General features: G+C 41.2%; 1 protein-coding gene across 2 annotated transcripts in view; it reads left to right on the top strand.

The window, feature by feature from the left end:
- Positions 1-21,859, top strand: part of arhgef17 (Rho guanine nucleotide exchange factor (GEF) 17) — a 44,630-nt gene that overhangs the window by 7,984 nt on the left and 14,787 nt on the right. The window contains exons 2-3 of one of the 2 annotated variants that reach the window (XM_089013558.1): positions 2,750-3,028; positions 20,359-20,436. In XM_089013558.1, the coding sequence (XP_088869684.1) occupies positions 2,750-3,028; positions 20,359-20,436 (357 nt within the window). The remainder of the gene's footprint in view (positions 1-2,749; positions 3,029-20,358; positions 20,437-21,859) is intronic. The other variant, XM_089013559.1, reaches the window with a different exon arrangement.

Below are 21,859 nucleotides of genomic sequence, written 5' to 3'. Positions count from 1 at the left end.
GGATAAATACAGAGGGTTGTGTCAGGAAGGGCATCCGACGTAAAAGCTTGGCCAAAACAAACATGCGGATCAAACCTCAAAAGATGGAGTACACGGATTTGCGGTGGCAACCCCTTGAAGGGAAAAGCCGAAAGGAAAAGGATATTTTATAACATGTATTTTAATCACAGTTCCTCTGTTGGTCACTCTCTAGTTTTCCTATGCTCTCAAGAGCCTGGGTGTCATCGTAGGCACCACACAATCCATCTCATTCTTTTAGATGAGCGTTAATAGTCGTGTGCTCATTTTTTTTAATTTAGGATGGACTTTTTGTTTTATCAGACCACCCAGCATGAAACAAATGCCTCCCCTCCTCGATGATGTTTTAGTGACGATGTTTTAGTGTTTTTACCAGCATCGATCAGCTTCATGGGTGTGTTTGTAGGATTATGTAATAGTTACTAATTTTAGTGAACTTGTTCTGTGGAATAGGGCATAAACAGACCAGTAGAATGTGGGCCGATTGGGCCAGGCAAAGCAACAATATCTGTTTTCTGACTGATTGAGTGTCTGTCACTAATGATTGAATGAGGGATTCTTCTGGAATGATGAAGGATATTATCATTACTGTCTTTTCATGAAGTAGTTATCTAACCACTGCAATTGGCTGGTGGCTAGTCGATGGTGTTTACCGCAAAAGGACCTGCGATAGGCTCCAACTCACCCGCAACGCGAAGGACAAGCGCTATAAAACATGATATACGTTGGACAGGTCGTGTGTGTGTGTGTCTTAATATTATTTATTTCATTGTCACAGTGCACATTAATCAACACAAGAAAAAAACTGTTTAAAGGCACTGGACTTAGCATAAATCCGATTTGTCAGCTGTTGTCCCAAAGTAGGTTTCTAAAATAGCACAGTGAGAGACATACAACTTCAAGACCACAATGACAGAAAAAGTAATTATATATAAATAGCTTGCGTATGTCCTCCTTTCTCTTGTACATTTGTGTTTAAATATTTGAGACTTTTGCGGATGTATACTTATTCTTATCATGAAGCATGTATGTTCAATGGAAAAATGGAGTGTTGACAAGTCTTAACAATTGGGCAATGGTATTTTTGAAACTTAAAACTTTCCCACTGAGCCAGCAGTGATGGGAAGAAAGGCAAATAATAATAATGTGTAGTAGTATTTTTTTATTATAATAATTTTGTATTTTATTTTGAATGCGGATCAATTGAGTCATTGTGCATTCATTTAGTTGGCCTGTGGCCCTGGGACAGAATTTCTCTTTATATCTGATATCTGACTGAGATTTTTAGCTGCAATATCTTATTTTGGTTTTTATCCCCCCAGCTATCCCCATTCCTCTACAGAAATGCTTCCATTACCGCTTATGACATGAACTATACCTCCAAGGTGGACCTAATAAAGGGGAAGCAAACACATGTGACACTCCTTTCAAAATGTCAGTGGGAAAAGCACACCGGAGGCCTTTTGGTTAGTGACAGTTGTAATATTCTTTCGTGACCTTTTCATTCTAAGTACTGTCCCCTGCGAAGAATTTTGACTTTTTGTTTAAGTCTTGCCAGGATAAAGTTGGGAAACTTGAGCCCTTTGAACATTTGAATAATACTGTCATGCCCTCGTTGTGTGCCCATCCCAGTAGCTTTACTCCGGCTTGTCTTGCGTTCACTCACTGGCTCAGTGTACGGATCCACCCTGTGTAATTACAGAGCACTTTGCTTATGGAAGGAAAGTCTCCTCTGAAACAGCACTTTCCAGCTCTTGAGCTGTGCTCTCTCAGCTCTTTTGTGAGCACAAACTGTACTTTAGCATACATTTCTTACTAAAAGATGTGTTTGTTTAAATTCCGTTTTCCATTGATAGAACAAAGGGGAACAGCGAACCTCAGTCTTGTGTGTTATATTTTTGTAAGTTGTGTTTTTAAAAGATGTACAAATATACCTTGAGGATGCCACTGATGCCACTCCATCTCCCTTCCATCTGAAATCCACATCATATATCCTGTATGGATGGTCTTATAATGTAATGTACAATACTGTGCGTATGACCCTGCGTCCTAACCAGTGTTTTGACTTTGTAAGCATTAAATGAAGCTATTACCATATAGAAACAGGTATAGGATATACACAAAATATAAAATGCTTTGTTGAGGGATGATGCAAAACACAGGGACGATAATATGACATTTTGGGGTAGACCCCAATGAGTGCTGAGATACAGGGAACTATTTTCTCCTCTTTTCATCACGGTGAAGTTCGAACCGTCCTGGATTTGATATCTCAATTCAAGGGCTTTAAATGCTTTCCAAATATATATACATTTCATTAAGAACAGCCATCAGATGAGAGAAGACTATAACAACCATTGAGACAGACAGAGAGAGAAAGAGAGAGCAAGAGAGAGAGAGAGAAAGTGGTGTCTTTGTCATGTGAGTTCATATTCAGCATTAATGATAATATTATTTAAACATATTGCGTTGACTGAATCACTATGTCACAATAGTGTAACTGTGGAATCGCAGGAAGGTTGTTAGGTCCATGTGTACACACACGCACGCATGCACACACACACACACACACACACACACACACACACACACACACACACACACACACACACACACACACACACACACACACACACACACACACACACACACACACACACACACACACACACACACTGTGGGTCGACTGGACCCGTCAATTCATTTCTCTCACTTGTCTTTTGTCATCCAGTCAAACATGATTTACATCATGACATGCATCCGCCATCGTCCTTCCCCATTTCATTCCTCCTACTTTTACTGTCACCCGCACCTTCACCGTCCTATGGCATCAGTACGTCGCTTTGGATCATGCTCAAGCTGCCAGTTGAGGAAAGCGTGTGAAAATGGGAACGCAAGACGCTGGAAGTCTCGCAGTACTGTGCAGGATTGGCTGCTGGGATCACGGATCAAAGCCCAAGGAGAGGAGGAAAGTGACTGGGGTACCACCAAGCTTAAAGCAGCATCCCAGGTAGGTGTTATGTGGTGGCACATGGCTGCACGTGGGTGCACGTGGGTGGAGGATCAGATGCACGCGATGAAAACATTTTTTTCATGTTCTTCTCATGCAGCTTATTTTGCTTTCTCATTGATGATCCCGTCACGATGTGAGCCTGTTCATGTCTTGTAAAAGTAATTTCATTCATTTTTACGTCTTCAGTGAAATTTGGAAGGTTACATCATCCTGGCTGCTACTTCGATAAAACATTTAATCCTTGGATGAGTCTTCATTTAAGCATGAGTCAGCCTGAAGGAATGCTGACCTTAACGGAGAGAAAAATGTGCACGGACGCGTGAAGTGAGATTCAAAATGTGAGAACTCAGGTTAAGCTTCTTTGTTTAACCAATGAATTGGAAAGATTTGCTGTTTTCACCCAAAAACTCTTTCTGTCCGTCTTCATGCCTATTTTCTGAAACAAAAGTCACATCATGGGTATCAGGTAAATCCGTTGTTACTGTCGATGTGTCAAAGTGCAATTGTTGCTAAAAAGGTTATTGAAGATCATTGAGTTTTTTTTTCGGATTTAGAGCTTGGATCTAAAACAGGTCCCAGAATGTTGGGTAAAATGCCAAAAAAGAATTTAATTGCGTCTCAAGGATGGTACCCGATTCTTTACAATTGGCTTCATGATTCATATTTGCTGTTATAATTTCATGGTCTGTTGTGCCCAACGTTCGTGTGCATCAGCGGTCCCCGAACCCCCAACACACAAACACACACAAAAAAAGCAATGTTTGATAGTGTCAAAGAAAGCTCCCCGTCACCCAATGTCAGCTGTTGGTTGATGTGTGTGTGTGTGTGTGTGTGTGGGTGGGTGGGGGGGGGGGGGGGGGTGTAAAGGGGACGTGTGTGTGTGTGTGTGTGTGTGTGTGTGTGTGTGTGTGTGTGTGTGTGTGTGTGTGTGTGTGTGTGTGTGTGTAATCGGGTCAGTCTTTGCTGAAACAATGTAGTCCTTCTTCATTCTTCAATGGGCTTCTTATTTTCAACAAGGAGGCGCTTTTCTTTTTTTTCTCGCAACGAAAATCTGATTTCCAAGCTGGCGTTTGAACTATGCGGTTTTCAAAAGTTGTTTTATCCAAGAAATAGAAAAATGATTAAAGTTTTACGTCATGTTCCTCGGGAGATGCCATTGAAATAAACTACTATGAAGTGCATATTTTCCTTGAAGTGAAGGCCCAGCGTCAAATGTTGAGATCAGATCAAAAGCAGGAGAATCGTAGCCATGTATATATCAAGTAGACAGGATGAACTTAATACAACTATTAGACATGTTAATACCTGAAGATCAATACTGGTCTGGGAGAACATTAAGGTCACTTGATGACCACAGATAAAATATCCTTCACACTAATTTTAATATTTCTGTTAGCAAAATGAATATCGAAGAAAACATTCTATGAATTGTCTTGAGTGTTTGTCTTATATACGGCTCATTCTTGGGGCAATTATGACTAAACCCATTTCTGATCCTCAACATCTGCTCAGATTGTTTTAGTAATTTGATTTCACTTGTGTCACAAGAATGGCATATTATTAGGGTTGGCGAAACACATTTAAGGACAGTGTGTTCTCTTGTGATGTTTGCCACGACATATGACACTTGGAAGATATGAATGGCGGGCAATGACCTACTGCGTTGCACAACGGCATAATAATACGGAGTCGAGTTAGGACAAAGAGGTGCACTCACCACCATTGTTTTTCATTCGGTCGTTTTGTGTTGACTTTCTAGAAGTGTTTTTCAGTGAGATGTCCGCTGAAATTAGGACTTTACTGATGCATCAGTTGGTTAGTGAAAAACAAAGCTCTATGTTCCATCCTGCATGTGTTGTTGTTATTTTTTTGTAAAGATCGAACTACTTAATTTTCCCAACTAAGCCTGGCCTTGATTGTTTGTTTTCCTCTGACCACAAGTGGACAGTCGGAAGATATTTGTTGACTTTGCTGAAAATGTGTGTTGCATCATCACGACACCACTAGAAATCCAATTTGTTTGTGATCATTGGCTGTTTGTCACTTTTTTTTTTGCAGTAATAGGACATGTCGTAATGATGCGGTAATCCTCAGATTGTACCATTAGCTTCTAAAAATGACTGCCGTCGAAGTCAACTGCGCACATTCTGCCTTTTATGGAGCCATTTCTCCTCTGATACTTCTTGCATGAGGCATAATTGTCTTCATTGAGAGGGTAGGGCAGGAAGTGGTTTGGGGAGGCAACACACACACACACACACACACACACACACACACACACACACACACACACACACACACACACACACACACACACACACACACACACACACACACACACACACACACACACACACACACACACAAACACAAACAAACAAACAAACAAACACACACACACATATGCAGAGAGCCTTTTTTTTTCAAAAAGATAAAAGGTGACCGTTTTTATTTATTGTTTTGTTTTTAGGCAGCAAACATGCAACCACCTCCATGTTTATATTTTGGTCACCCTTGACAACCGAATGTTGGTGTGGCTGTTGGAATGTGGTGACATCACAGCATCTAGTGTTTCTGTTTGAGAAAGGCGAGACAAAGCAATTTAAGGACAACAAAATAAATTGGTATTCTTGCCAAAACTGTGTTCACTCCATTAGCCTGTCTGTGAACTCATCATCTACCTTACGACACCTGTTTAGGTCTTTCTGGATGACTGTCTTTGTGTCTTCATGACCTGTTTTCCTTTGGACAACATCAGCTCCTTTTCTATTTTATTGCACCCTCCCACTCCACCTCACTCTATTTTTATCCATTCCCCAAGCCAACATCTGGATTTCATTGAAGGAGTGAACAGGCCTTCAGCGATAAAAGACTCCCTAGACTGTGTGCGTGTGCATGCGTGCGTGCATGTTTGCGTTTTTCTGGGTCCTTGAATGGTAAGACCAAAATACCATCAAGCAGCCAAGAAAAAGAATTTGATGAAACTATCCGAATATTTAGCCAAGCGATCATGGGCACTCAGAACAATAAAATGCCTTTTTGACTCACATCTTACTGCAGGTTATAATGATGTAATGAGTGCATACATCTGTCCAACTTGTTCGTTTGCTCGCTTCTAACATAATCAAGAACAATGACAAACAAATCAGATCATCACACAAATTTCGGCACAAAGTGCCAGTGACAGCCTCACCCATGAACTCAAAATGGATGCGCATATAATTTATAAGAAATGTAGAACAATTGTTCTACCTCGCTTATTTTTTTTAGCTTTGTGGCAAATGTTGTAAATCCACACTTTTACAAACTATTGAAACTTTTAATCAGGGTAAAAATAAAATTGTTGACTGAGACCAAAAACACAAACACTTCTTGCAGATCTATTAAGATTTTCACTTGTGGTTTGATGTACACACACTCACACAATATATTTTCTGGTGTCTAAGGTGTAGCGGAGTATAAGACGCACCTTCAATGAATGAAAAATGTTTTCCCATACTACATAGTCTATAAGTGTGTGTATATATATATATATATATATATATATATATATATATATATATATATATATATATATATATATATATATATATATATATCTCATCTCATCTCATCTCATTTTCCGTACCGCTTATTCTTCATTAGGGTCGCGGGGGTTGCTGGAGCCTATCTCAGCTGTCTTCGGGCACGAGGCGGGGGACACCCTGAATTGGTTGCCAGCCAATCGCAGGGCACACAAAGACATACAACAGTCACTCTCACACTCACACCTAGGGACAATTTGGAGTGTTCAATCTGCCTGCCATGCATGTTTTTGGAGTGTGGGAGGAAACCGGAGGACTCGGAGAAAACCCACGCGGGTCCGGGGAGAACATGCAAACTCCACACAGGGAGGCCGGACCGGGACGCAAACCGGCGACCTCTGCACTGTGAAGCCGGTGTGCTAACCACTCGACTACCGGGCCGCTATATATATATATATATATATATATATATATATATATATATATATATATATATATATATATATATATATATATATATAGTATATAAAAGTTTTCCAAATATAAGGCAAACCACATTATAAGGTGCTACATTAGAGGCTGGGGTTCCGCACTACTTCTTCTACAGGGGGAAAGTAATTGTGAAACTTGATTTAGCTCAATATTATTTCACATATAAGGTGCACCTATGTATAAGGCGCAGTGTTATATTTTGAAGAAAATGAAGGCTTTTGAACGTGCCTTATACACCGGAACATAAGGTATATATGCAACAGGCAAATTCATGATAGCCAAGTGACATTTTTCCTGTTGCAAATATTGACATAAGTTTAACTTTAAATCCCGTTGTTTGCCAGCGTTTTGTTTGATTCCCATGTCCACATGACAACATAATAAATTCCAGTTGTAATGAGAAAATAGCTACTGAGGAAGTGCATGATTTGGCAGTCAGCATGGCAGAGGTTCAACATGAGAAAGCCCGGTGCATCACATTAATCAGGCTTTAGTCTCCACCGCGGAGGACAACAATATGTCTTTGTCTCTCGGTGTGATAGCTCTATGGTGTCGCATGAGGCGGGCAGCCACCTATATGCTTCTGGGAGGCAGAAGTGGAGGAGTCAAGTCATATGACCTGACAAAAATCCAATTTGAATCGGTTATTTTGGATTTGCTTCCATATTAGCCAGAATACTTACACGCCCAATCATATTTGACCGTCAGAAATCATTCAAGTGCGTATACAGTATATGCTGGTATTCTCTGATCTTTTGAACATGATTTCTCCGATGTATTGCAAATATACTTGTGACTCAGTAAGACTGTATGACTCGACTTATCCAACATAAAAACTTCACTGCATGGCTTGAAATTTAGTGGGGACTTGTCTTGCTTCATTTTTATACGTGTAATTTACCACGGAAACATCCTTGTTGGTTTCAACATATAAGCTCAGACATGAGACTTTCCTCCGACTTCCCGTTGGGAACTACAAAATAAAGTTAGAGATAAATGTATGTGCGTGTGTGTGTGCGTGTGTATATGCGTGTTTGCACACATTACACAAGCCCTATTAATAGGACGAGGAATAGCCGTGGCCTGGGAATTTTGTCTTCTCCAGGAAAAACAAACTTTCCTTCCATGTGGCAGTGGAATAAAAATGACAAGATAAGGGAAACGGGAGCTATTTCATTTGTCCTGAGAGATAGCGATTGCTTATCCGGAATGCGACTCTTCTTCCCCAAAAGCAGGTACCATCAGGTCCCACGAGGGGGGTCGTTGGTATATCAGAAGGCTGAACTATGTTTCAAAGTTTTTGTCTAGACACATTATTCACGTGTTCTTACAGCTCCTGGCAAAAATGATTTAATTACCGCTCCTGGGGGATGATCATTTAAAAGTTTGATATGAGAGCAAAGGGGGAAATCACCAAGGGTATATCAAACGTTTTGCACAATACAGTTGATATTTTTATTTTGCTCTGCTTATAATATCTTGTTTTCTATCCTTTCACCCCCCCCCCCTACCCATCCCCTTTCAAATTGCTGCTGTGGACCCCATTGTGGGACGAACAGGGATTAAAATAAGAAAGACGAGAGGGGAAGACGTTAAAAAAGTAGGAAATCATGATGCTTCTTTGCAGTTTGGGGTTGGCCCAAAAGATTCAGAAAAAAAGGTTTTCTGAATCTGATTCTGATTCTGATATAAGAAGTCCTCCCCAGTGCCGTTAAGAAAGACTTCGATACGTGAATAGTCAAATGAAGCCATCCTTAACACCGAATGGAAACAGACAAGTTTGGGGATTTCAAAAATCAGTCCGAGAATGTGGATTACTGTCAATAAATGCTCGAGATTTTCTCCACTTGATCCCAGCCATTGAAAAGGTGTTTAGTGCTAGCATCCTTTTGCAGGATGAGAAAGCATCTTGCCACAGAGCAAAAACCATTAAATCCTGATGCAAACCGTAAAAATGAATGATGACATCAAGTCTTGGCCTCCAATATAAAATCTGCGGTGCAATGAAAAGGCGACTGAGCTGATAAGAGCAACCAGAAGAAATTGGTGGACAGATTCATGAAGGGTACATTGAAATACTTTTGAAACAGAGATTTTTCCCCCTTGCACTTGCTCGAAAGTCTTGAATCGGATTGTGCAAAGAAGCACTGAAACCTGCACGGTAACAGTTGTAGACGCCGCAAAGCACTGTTCCCGTGTGGCTCTGATTAGCATCGGTGCGCACATACAACTTCCTTCATTATTATGTTCCTCATAGTACAGTTAAACTTGGAAGGCTCCCTTTGCCGTCTGTATGCCTTTGTGTGTGTCTGAGTGTGAATTTGTTGTGTGTGTGTGAGAGAGAAAGCGGACGACCTGGAATCCTGCATTCCAGTCATTTGTGTTTAAGCCAGTACATTCTGGAAATGGACATGAGCACCAATGGAGGGAATTATGGGTAAAAAAGGGGATTTTTTTTCTGAATCTTTTGGGCCAATCCCAAACTGCAAAGAAGCATCATGATTTCCTACTTTTTTAACGTCTTCCTGTCTCGTCTTTCTTATTTTAATCCCTGCCATAATTCAATCAATCATTTGTTTAATTGTCTTGGAGAAAAACGCTTCTCTGTATTCCATTGGAGCGCACAATTTCTGTGGCTTAAAAAATAACTTCCTCGGGAGTGAGTTTTCCCGTAATTCATTTGCATTGTTTCCTGGTTATTGAATGGGCGAGATTGGTTTCACGAAGTAATAGACTTTAGTGCGTGTGCATGCTCCGATCTAATCACTCCCTCTTTCAACAATGCTGGGACTGAGCCTACAGCCCCTCGCGCACACGCATGCGCGCACACATACATGCAATACTGCCATATAAGGAAAGAATACGTCCATAGTCGAAACAAGGGGGTCTCCTCTCCTACTTTTATATACTTTATTACTCTACTGAAGTTGTTTGGCATTCGTTTCTCCGTTTCTAGTATGCTGTCTCATTATGCCGGCTTGACCCCAAACCGACCCCCCATCAATTTCTAAGGCCAAACTGCCTCTCGGTGTCGAGGGCGTACCCCCCTTTTTGGAGAAGTCTCCCAGCACAAAGCTTTTCGATCCTGCCTGGCTTTACGAAAGAGTACGCGTGAACAAAATGTCCCGTTGCCGCCCTGTTGAAATCCAACTTATTAAGTCACACGGCTTACACCGAAGGAGACTCATTGGAAAACAAAATTGTTTTAATCCAAGCAAAAAGAACATTTAACCCAAGTCTGACCAGTATCTGTTTCATTTCAAAATGTTCTTGCGCTGAATCTTAGTGACGCCACATGTTTTGACATTTTTTAACGTTTTCAGTGGTTTGGCTCAACCTGTTGGTTATAAACCGCAGGTTTAATGCACCACTGCAGCTGATATTTCATTCTTACCTTCTTTGTGGGAAGCCAACAACACTGAAAAGTGGTGGTTGCAAGATTCTCAACGCTTTCCATAAACTTCCACGGGAACCTGGGAGGATGTTCAAAATACTCAGTTGGAAACATTCCATAAGGATTAATGATAATTATACAATCACTGTTTTTGTCATGAGGGTAGAGTGAATTTATATGCTATCCTGAATTATGTGGCGGTTAATATTGATGTGTGTGTGTGTTTAACCTAAAAACAAAACCCAGTTGTTATGTTTTGCTGCACAATGTTGCGATCCAAAGTCAACATTCTGCACATTTTAGTTAAAAAAAATATATATATCCATCTGAAAAGGGTCCAAAAGTGTTACTTCACAGTTGAGCCAAGCTCTTCTTGATTCCAAAATGACCTTGTGCCTTTTATGTTTATTTAGTTGCAAATGTTCAAATGGCAAATATTTGGCCGGACCGTGTATTATGCTTACGAGCAGTCGCAAAGTCCGCTGTGACATTGTGAGCGGATTTTTTTGGGGGGCGGACAGTGCACTTGTTAATGTTTGTACAATGAAAACAAAAATGAAAAAAGAGCGAGAGAAAGTGAGAGAGCGAGAGAGAGAGATTGAGAGAGGGAGGGAGCGATGAAGAGAGGGATGGAGAGCGAGAGAGAGGGAGAGAGAGAGAGTTAGGATAGAGAATAGGGGTAGGGGGTGCGGGGGGTGGAGAATATCTGCATGCTTGTGAGATAATCACAAAGTTAACCATTTTATGAGCGTAGCCCTTTTCCATTGGGAATTATACAGTCATAAACACTTTCCTCCTCTGTAAGCTTCATCATTGTTTGCATTGCTCTTCTTCTTTTCCTTTCGGCTTTTCCCTTCAAGGGGTCGCCACAGCAAATCAGTGTCCTCTATCTTTAGAGGTTTGATCCGCATGTTTGTTTTGGACGAGCTTTTACGTCGGATGCCCTTCCTGACACAACCCTCTGTATTTATCCGGGCTTGCGACCGGCACAAGAAGACTTATGTCCGTTCGTGTCTACAGAACAAGCAACTCGCTCAGTAAAAGGCTCCCAAACACAAAATGGTCATCGGCACAGCAACATTCAAATACATGTTATAAAATAATAATCATAATTAAAAAACAATTCAAAGACAATTTATTAGTAATTTCCTCCACTGCAGGGCAAGTGAAACGTTATCAAATGTTAATTGTTTGTTTTATGTTAGCGGTACACAGGACATTTTACAGTAACACTTCCATCTGTCATTGTTTGCATTGCTCATCCAGCAAAAAGCTCATGGGTACTTTTAGGATTGTTTTTAAAAGTCTTGTCTTTAAAATATTTCCCTGACAAGTTTATCTTTCGGTATGTTAAAAACAGATACAAATGCTTCACGTGTAGCTAATGCTGTAATTTCTAATTTTTCAGTTATTTGTTTTTGTGGATAAATGTTTTTTCAACAGCCTTTTTGGAAATAATGACTTCACTGCTGCACTGGGAGGTCGTGACCCTCAAATGTAGTCGTGAACGCGCATCTTGAAATTTGGAATCGATATCCGTGCCTTACTTACTATGACATACTTATACATCACTTCATGTATTTCTTTGCATTATAGGGTCTGACGCGGCCTCTGACTCAGGATCAGGCTTGTCTGCATTGTTAATCATTTCGAATCTGTGCAGCAGGTGGCAGCGGGTATAAGGGATCAACAAGGATTATGCTTCAGAACAAGTAGAGGGGGAGAGGGATGCATGGGCGGAGTTGTGGAGTTGCATAGAGTCGTTAGTAGAAAGTGCATTTGAACCAGGCGTGTTGGAGAACAATTAACCAATGATTGCTGCGTTAACTGAAGTACTGTAATACTTTCATTTCTTTGGTCTATGTGGATTAAAAAATAATAATAAAAATGCCCAAGTACCTACCTGTACCAAGCCAAGACACAACCCCATGCTTCTTCTAAGGAACCCAGAGATGTATGGATTTAAGGCCAGGAGAAGGGGATGAGGGGTGGGGAGCGGGGGGTCAGGAATGTTAAAGAGTAAAGAGAGAAAGCAGAGAGAGCGTTGCAGATGAAGGTTATGAAAATAAACTATAAATTGTAAAAGAAACTCATTTGACACTGCCAATACAGTGCTAAAGTATTTGGGATATGCATACTATTCTATTATGCATAGAATACTTAGTTTTTAACCTTTTCACCCCACCCCTTTCAATTTTGCTGCTGTAGATTCTGATTCTGATTCTGATATGTTTGATATCAATCAATAACTGTATTTTTATGTTGTAACATACACTTAGGTGCACTGTAGCAACATGGGCATTCTAATGTTGTTAGATATTGGGATGTTTTTATGGTGTGAATGATGATGACATCGTGCCGCGCTTTCAGGCTTCGAGCAGTGCTTTACAGTATTTGCAAAGTCCAACATGTCTTTGCTGCAACTCGTCATGGTTGCATTGTTTCTTTAAGTCAGTAAAGACTTATAGAAGGGAAATTGTTTGAGAGTTAGTTTTGGCGGCATGCAAGGAATTTTAGAAATTAATGGAGATGGATGGACGGAGAGTGAAGGAAGGAAGATTAGGAAAGAAATACTGTACTGGATGGGAGAGACAGGGACCCAGAAGAGGTATTTCCGGAGTGGTATTGGGGTTAGAGACTTTGTCTATGATGGCTATCTTTAGAGCCCAGTGTATTGTGGGATAAATTGCCGGACAGAAAGTGATGCGATTTCAGATTACTTGCTAGAACTATGACTTCATGTGGAAGAATGGATGAGAGACTGTTCCTGCTATATCTTTTGAATTATGCATTGTTCACAGTGAACTTGAGCAGTCTGTCTCTCAGACAATCACAAATCTTTTTACATTGGCGGTACAACCGAGCATGCCGTGGACTTTAATGCAAAAAAACAATCAATAGGATGTGGTAAAATGTCAAAATGTCAAAATGTTTGACCGATGTCATTGGAACCATACTGTAGACGTGAAGGATGATGCCACATTGAAGAAGTGACTTCTTCAGCTGCGTCCTCTTGTGTGCATGTGGATAAGAGCCAAACCTCTTTTGACTGCACATGTGTCTTACACCCATACGCGTACCGACTAGCCTCGGGAGCTTAAGCCTATCTGGTTACCTGCAACTTCTTAATCTTACGTGTGATATAATTTCATGAACAAGTACGACTCTGTTGCTTACTTCTCTAACTCTCATTTAAGATTTTAAAGGGGACTGTATTGGAGGCCATGGCAATGTAAACAAGGCTTTTCTTTATTATGGCTGCTTCCCCCTGGTGGCCAGTAGTATAATGCGCTATAAATTCACAACATGAACCATGTCCTCACAAACACAAACATGAGGTCGATATTCTATTGTAAAATGTATACATTTTATCATTTCAAAGATTTAATTCCATTAAAACTACTGCCTGAAGAAGGCTGTAATAGGCCCCTGCAAACCCCCCACACCCCTGTGACCCTTTTGAAAATAAAACAGATGCCTGAAATCAGTGTAGGTTCCATGCTTAATCTTTTTTACACTTCATTAGGTTGTTGATGTTTTGCATGTGGATGTGTACACACACACACACACACACACACACACACACACACACACACACACACACACACACACACACACACACACACACACACACACACACACACACGCACACAGACGCACACACATGCACATCTTTCATTCCTGATGTGAACGCCCACAAACAAACACAGCTTTTACTCTAAAACCTCTTTCAACCTCTTTTTGACTGAAAAATTCACCCACCCTCTCCCCCAAAGCTGCGTGGATTTGCTGACAGGTGTCATCATTCCTCTCCAATGTTAATCGCCCATGACTCAAGCCTGACTAACATTGAGGGTATAAGGATGATGGTGTTGACTGTGATGCACGTTCATTGGCTGTCGTTCGCTGATCCAGCTGGTGAGTGGGCAGGCGGTCAGACCAAGGTGCTCTGTTACATTAAAAACAACCATATCCTTGTGAGGGACAGACCGGTTCCGATGCGGCACATACAGTATGTGCTAACCAGCATGCTGTTCGCCATGTATTTCATCAGAATCAGAATCAGAATCATCTTTATTGCCAAGTATGTAGAACACACAAGGAATTTGTTTCCGGTAGAACACGCTGCACTAGTATCGTTGTCAAAAAAAAAAACTGCTAAGTGGCACTATACAGTTCCATTTTGGCTACTGTTGAAGAGTTCAAAGAGTTAATGGCTTGGGGGAAGAAACTGTTTAAATGTCTGCTGGATTTGGTGCGCATGGATCGGTAGCGCCTGCCTGAGGGGAGTAGCTGGAAAAGGTGGTGGGCAGGGTGCGGAGGGTCCAGTAGGATTTTCCGCGCCCTTGTTTGGATTCTTGCAGTGTGCAAGTCCTCGAGAGTGGGTAGGGCGGTGCCAATGATTTTTTCCACCGTCCTAATTGTCCGTTGAAGTCGGATTTTGTCCATTTTTGTGGCGGCCCCGAACCAAACGGTGATGGAAGAACACAGGATGGATTCGATGACAGCCGTGTAGAAATGTTGCAGCACCTCCTGTGGCAGGCCATGCTTCTTTAGCAGCCTCAGGAAGTACATTCTCTGTTGGGCCTTTTTCAGAATAGAGTTGGTGTTGACCTCCCACTTCATGTCCTGGGAGACTGTGATTCCCAGGAACTTGAAGGTCTCAACGGTTGACACCAGGCAGTTGGATAGTGTGAGGGGTAGCTGTGGTGATGGATGTTTCCTGAAGTCCACGATCATCTCAACTGTCTTGAGCGTGTTCAGCTCCAGGTTGTGACGGCTGCACCAGAGCTCCAGCTGCTCCACTTGTTGTCGGTACGCAGACTCGTCGCCGTCTTTGATGAGGCCGATGACCGTGGTGTCGTCTGCGAACTTTCTGAATAATCTAATCTGCAATCATAATCATAATCATAATCTGCAATGGGTTGACCTGCGAAATAGAATGTAGCAAATAGAGCAGCAATTATTTGTTTCATTAAATTCACACATCTTACAATCATTCTTGGGCATTCGAGGACACAAACCAACCACCAAACACAAATTCACTTGAACTAACATTTGGACATGGTATGAATAATTTGGATCTTTTTATATTTTGATGGCTGTAAATCCCTACCCAGCAACTGCACATGTAGCAAAAATGCAAAGGATGCGAGTGCCACAATGTTGCCATGGATACATTTTAGTGATGCTAGGGTTCGGTTTTTCATTCTTTTCCCCCCATATCAGTAAATCTTTACCATATTGTATTTCCTACTTCGTTTTTGCTTTTTGCAGTCCTGGGTTCAAAATGGAATATAATGCGGTTGTATCAGCACATAGACAAATGAAATGACAGGCAAACTGGTAGTAGCGTTCACCTCCTGAGGATGTTCATGGTCTACGTCAGGAGATTTTTAGAATGAGGTATTGCTTTGATGAAGGATTAAAGACCAATTTCCCGCCACAAGCTTGACCTTTAAATGTCCTTCCGCAACCTTTCCTGCCATTGCTATATGACAAAAAGAGATCCAATGCCCCCCCTGAGCAGCCATGTTTTAGCCCTGAACAAAAGCATATTTTCACATTTGTGTGGTGATTTTGTTAAGAAAATCAAAGAAGACCCCAGACAGTACAACATTGTTAAATGGTCAATTTTTTGTATGTGGGGTTTGTCACACACAAAAACTCAAAGATTTCGAATAATTATTTAATTGAATAAAAAATGTTATTTGAATTAATATAATGTAATTGTTCTGCCTTTCACTATACTCTTATACTCCATTGTTTAACTATCAGTTGGCACTTATACTTAAACAAAGAAATTAGTTTTTTCCCCCAATGAAAAGAAAAGTAGAGTACGGTGATTGGAATTTGATTGATGCATAAACTTGGGTTGTTTAGTGTACCTTTGGAGTCCAGGAAATCAGAAATGCTGTGAAAACGCCTGTTACTTCTAAATATTATATGCCGTTTATTTCTTGAAACTATTAAATGTAAGCTCAAACAGTACACATCTTCAGACAAAATTGTTAAAAAAAAAAAAAAAAACTTTCCAAATATTTCTTGAGTTAATCTTAGCATCTTTCCATTAAGGAGAAGGTAGCCCAGAGTGAAACAAGTGCAATGGCGGGAGGGCGGGTTTTTGATCGTTTTAATCAATAAATCTCTGCTATTATACAGTCATGAGAAGAACACCGTTGTGGCGACCAATAAGAGGACGTCTCCAACTAGTCTCTCCCTCCTCACTTGCTTCCAACGATTCTTTATGAATGGATTGATCCGGTCTGGCTGGCTAAGCTTCTGCTGCGGCTGGTGTCTCTCGTTATATAAACCCGAGAGGAGGGCTGTGGCACACGTACGTGCATCAATCAACCTGTGCACGTCTCTTGGTTCCATCATTCGTACAGTGGAAGATGAAGATGCACACATGCTCAAGTGTGCTTCGCTGCCTTTACTGAGAGTGTGCGGCGCATTGTGACACGCACGGCGTGACGAAGATTTTGAGGAAGGACTGAATTCTGCGTGTTTATTGTGGGTGATTTGGGGATTGTATCTTTTTTGGTGCTTTTTTTGTTTTGAGGTATAAAGAGCAGACCAGCTGATTGTTTCTTTGTTTTCCAGCCTCATTTTTTTTTTATCAGAAGTGAAAAATAATTTGATGGGAATGAAACGCAGATAATTAAAAAAAAAGACAACAGGTGATTTCAAGTTGTTTAGACGCACACCGCTTTGCATGCTGCAGATGGTTCGAACCCAAGCCCAGTTCAGCATTGCTCTGAAGGAAATGAACGGCGATAAGGGAGACGGAAAGGATAGGGATGCTGGAGGAGAGGAACAAACGGACGGAACTGCAAACAATAATGGGAATTTAAATGGCCATTGTTCTGCAAGACACCACTCAAACCGAGAGGTACACTCTCCCCTTTTTCTTCTTATGCAATTTTAATTGAATTCCATCAAGACAGTCTGTACACTTATTTTGTTCCCTGTTCCCTCAGTGTTCTTTTTCTCTGAGGGATATTGTGGATTTCGTCTCTGTGTAGGCTGTAATGGAATTAGAGCTGAAGTGAATCATACGATAATCACTCACTGTCATATTGACTCTCACCTGTCTATCTATTTGTCCATTCTCTTCTTTCTCCGCCTTCACCCTCTCACATTCGGTGACTAAATGCTTGACTCATAGCGGCTGTCGTGCATTATGTCATCACAGGCGTAGATACTACGCTTGAGCTTCGCGAGTCCCCATGTGTATGTGCAAACTCTTCCATTGTCAATATACAACCTTTGCTCATCAAGACACCCATCTGGTTAATCCGCAAACAAGTGCATTGCATGTGTGTGAATGACTCAAGCTAATCTTGTTAAGGAAGGAGAAATATTAACTAATATTTTTTTCCAGCTGCATGACACTATACTGTATATCTTTCACACCTTTACAGTAGAAAAACAGAATCCAGTACCTGCTGTAAAGGCAGCCACTCTTACGGCGCCATCTTGAAGTAAAAAAAACCTAAATAACAAATAATGTGACACAACACAACACGTCATTCAATTAAAGGACAACCGACATCACTTTTTTGTTTCCTAACTGTCAGAAAAACGTTTTATAGCATCTAAAATACCCAAAACACGCATGATGGTATGATATTTGTATTCGAATGCAAAACACCAATAAAAATGACTTAAAGTGTCCAAAATCTGCAAAAAATTGAGCTGCGAATTGGGGGGCATTTTCAGAAAGTCCCGCCCCCAGTTCGTGACGTCACGCCAAGACGTCTTGCATTGCTGGAGAATCAAAACAATGGCTTCAGATTCAGAGAATATGCTTTCTTGTTACACATCCAGTTATGAATATGATTCAAATAGTTCTGAAGAGGAAAGCATACATGTTTGCAATCGATTCAATAATTTATTCCGTGCCATTTTGAGGCAACATTTGGGGTGAAAATTTATCACCAAAAAAGAGGCGACCAAGCTCCTGTGAGGAATTAATCAGCCCGTTTCCACAGGCTGATAAATTCCTTATATGGAGCTTGGTCGACCTCTTCTGGCTCTTTTTGGTGCAACATGACGTTTTCAGACCAAACAAGCACAGCAAAATACATTGACGTGATGGAAGGACTAATACAATTTGTCATTTTTTTTCGGTCAGGGGCGTTCCTTCAGTGACATCACGTACGGACTCGTCACCAACTCAAAAACAAGACTTCCTGAATATTCAGTGCGAGTCTTAAAACGTAAAATATAGCTATATGCGGTGGGATATTTGTAAAATACGCTAAGTAGAAGTCATTTGAAGCCATTTTACAAATTATGGACACAACTTGTCCGGAGACCTCGGTTGTCCCTTGTGCACCCTTTGTTGCATGAAGCAGTTCTAGATTGAAGAGGAGACGATAAAAGTGTCCTTTTCACCAGTGGACCAGGAACGTCATGGTGAAATCTGCACGTCTGCTACAGGCTCAATGCTGAAAGCAAACGTGAAGCTGTAGCATCACTTTACGAAAAGAGATTGTCTCACATTTTCTGTCCAATGTAAATCCACTTCAATTCCAAGCCGTGACAGTTCGAATACGCCTCGGCGCTCTGGACTGACGCTCCATGTTGATCTGTTTCTCAGATTAGCCCGATATGAATTACAGTCGTCCCTGAAAGATTCCGTCTATAAAGTCTATTTTTTTCAAATGTCAAGCATTACGAGTGAAATAAAAAAACATCTTTGATTTTGCATTGTAGTAGAAAATTAAAACTCCATACATGGAGGCTAGAGCTGGAATTGAACTCTGTATGAAGAAGTAATGATACCATTATGTGTTTGATAGCGATTGGTCCCTCCAGAGTCAGTCACAGCAGCATTTGGCCCGCCGAGTGCAAAACAATGAGTAAGGAGACACCCACATACTGCCAAAGATGGCGCACTTTTACTTAACATCATATCTGTGGTGGATATAAAGGGAGAGAGAATTGATGACGATGCATCAGGTTTACACTCGAGAGCAGGCTGTTGCTGCATCAGCTAGGGTGTTGTTATGGGATGTTGTCAACAAGGAAATGGCAGAGGACAGTGGTGGGAGGTGCTTGATGCCTGACATGAGTGGACCGAGATGTGTTGATTCGGATTAACTGTTAGCCTGAGCAAACCAATATTACCACTTATTTGCATATATATGGCTGCCAAAGTGTCAGAGCATCGTGAGGTTTCGACATTGATGGACATTCATCCTACCATCGTCGTCGTACTTATTAACTCATTCACTGCCATTCCTGAAATAATTTGGGAATTGAAAAGCATGACGTGGAGCGCCACTCCCGAATCCTGTCTATGAAGTCCTCTCTCCTATGTCGGTTGAATATGAGGCTTCAATGTAGAGGCAAGAGTCGTTGGTGGATCAGCTTTCAGCAAGTTCTCAGAGGCACAAACTAAAATGAAGAACTGCATAGAATGTTGAAATGTGGCGTGTAGACAAAAGGCTAAAGTTCTTCATTTCTGCCATGGACCTCCTGCCTTTCGCTCCGGAGGTGTCTTTGCAGTCTGTGTCAGACCTACCTCTTTACCGGTGTTGCCATGGTTACAATGTTACTGTCAAAATGAAAGCGGCATTCCTCGCATGATTTTGCCGTTGTCTGTTCCCGTGCACTCATGCGCATTTGTACCTCATTTCACAAAAACAACAGTGGTACTCAGAAACATATCTTTGACTGCATTTTCATCCCCGAAATTAAGAAAGGTACTTGGCGCGTATGGCTGCCGCTGCTCACCCGCAGAAAATATATTCTGTGACTGTAAAGTGTCCTTGAGAGTTTTGAAAGGCGCTTATAAATAAAATGTATTATTGTTATTATTATTAATAGACAACATGTTGTAAGGAGATACATGACATAATTAAAAAGGGTTGGTGGTGTCATTAAATGTCTGACCTTCTCTTTTGCAGGACATGAGAAAGCATGTGATGATGACACTGCTGGACACAGAGAGGTCATATGTGGAGTCACTACGCACTTTGATTCAGGTAACGTATTACACGGAACTGCAAATTCCTTTTCCTGCTTCGTGTTGTTTTTTGGGCAGGGGAGTGTGACAACACGCGCAGCACTAAAGACATAAATTACAAATACAGGCAATAAAGGTGTTATGTAATCCACTTATCTTCACACAGGCGTCCCATCAGGGTAAACTGCTAACATCATCAAGTCTCACTCATTAGCATTAGCGGCACCTGCGTATGGAAAGCCAACGAGTTCATCTCATTTGCCACCACTTTAAGTGTTTCCTATAGACACAAAAAAAGACCCACCAGAAAATTTAGTTTTAGGACTACATAAACATTCAAGGCAGCGTAAGAAACATTCGACTCTCTTCTTTCATCAGAAAAAAAAAATGTTAATTCCCAAGTTATATGGGTCTGGAGTTATCTGAGCTTGAAATGGGGGTGGCTGTACACAAAGCAAATGCTGCCTACCCGTGAGAGGGAAAAACATGACCGTAGGTCTGACCAGCGCTTGATCGGCATCTCCTCCCACCTCACAAGAATAACTAAAACCTGGACAAATTCGGGAATGGTGTTCCACGTCATGCTTTTCCATTCCCAAATATATTCGAGAATGGCAGTGAATGCGATAATAAGAAAAATCTTGGGATCGTGAATTCTCCCGAAATTTGAATTCCTCATCTTTGTACACCATTATTTTTGGACAACTCAACAGTTCAATTTCTTCTTTACCTTCTACTCTTGACTGTGCCGTCATGCTAAAATGCAAAGACTGTGCTACTGTTTGTCAGCAAGCGGCCAACGTGTCATCTCTGAATTTTGGAATTTATTTTATTAGACTTGATTTACCATAAGTCCCTCGGGAAGCAATTCATTTTAATTTACACCCTGTTGTATAAGTATAGGTGTGCGCCGGACGGAGAGGCAGAGCAAACACGTGCACGCATGGCAAGGGAGATGCCAGACAGACGGGATGCAAAAATAGTCCTTCTCCCCTGAGCTGAGTCATGAGGGCTTTAATGGCCTGCTCAAGGGCACCTTGACAGACTAGATTATTATCTCTCCAACTGTATTGATTGGTTTCACGCTTGAAGTTTCCTTGCTTATTTTAACCTCTAATCTCGATGAACTTTTCAATGCCTTGATAAAAAAAACTGAAATACATACGTACACTCAAGAGAATATATCACCAGTGATCACCCCGGATGACCCTTTCTCAGAAGCCCAATTATGTGCATGTGTTACATAAACGCACGAGATGGACACTCGCTTTGCTGTACTTGTCCCTATGGGGGCTGAGGGGGCACTTGGATGATTGTGTGTGCCTTCAAAGTGATAAAATCATGCTGTGTTCCCATGGCGACCCAGAGAAAGTGTTGCCACAGTGACTGGCCGCTCTGCTCCTCCGAGACTGCAAGGTCTTTCGTAAATGGTGTTTGGAGGC

This window comes from Hippocampus bargibanti, linkage group LG14 (assembly GCF_051943395.1).
Source record: "Hippocampus bargibanti isolate YZ-2025 linkage group LG14, ASM5194339v1, whole genome shotgun sequence".
NCBI classification, from domain to species: Eukaryota; Metazoa; Chordata; class Actinopteri; order Syngnathiformes; family Syngnathidae; genus Hippocampus; species Hippocampus bargibanti.
The sequence above is the reverse complement of the archived record's forward strand: the minus strand, read 5'-3'. Positions and strand labels throughout refer to the sequence as shown.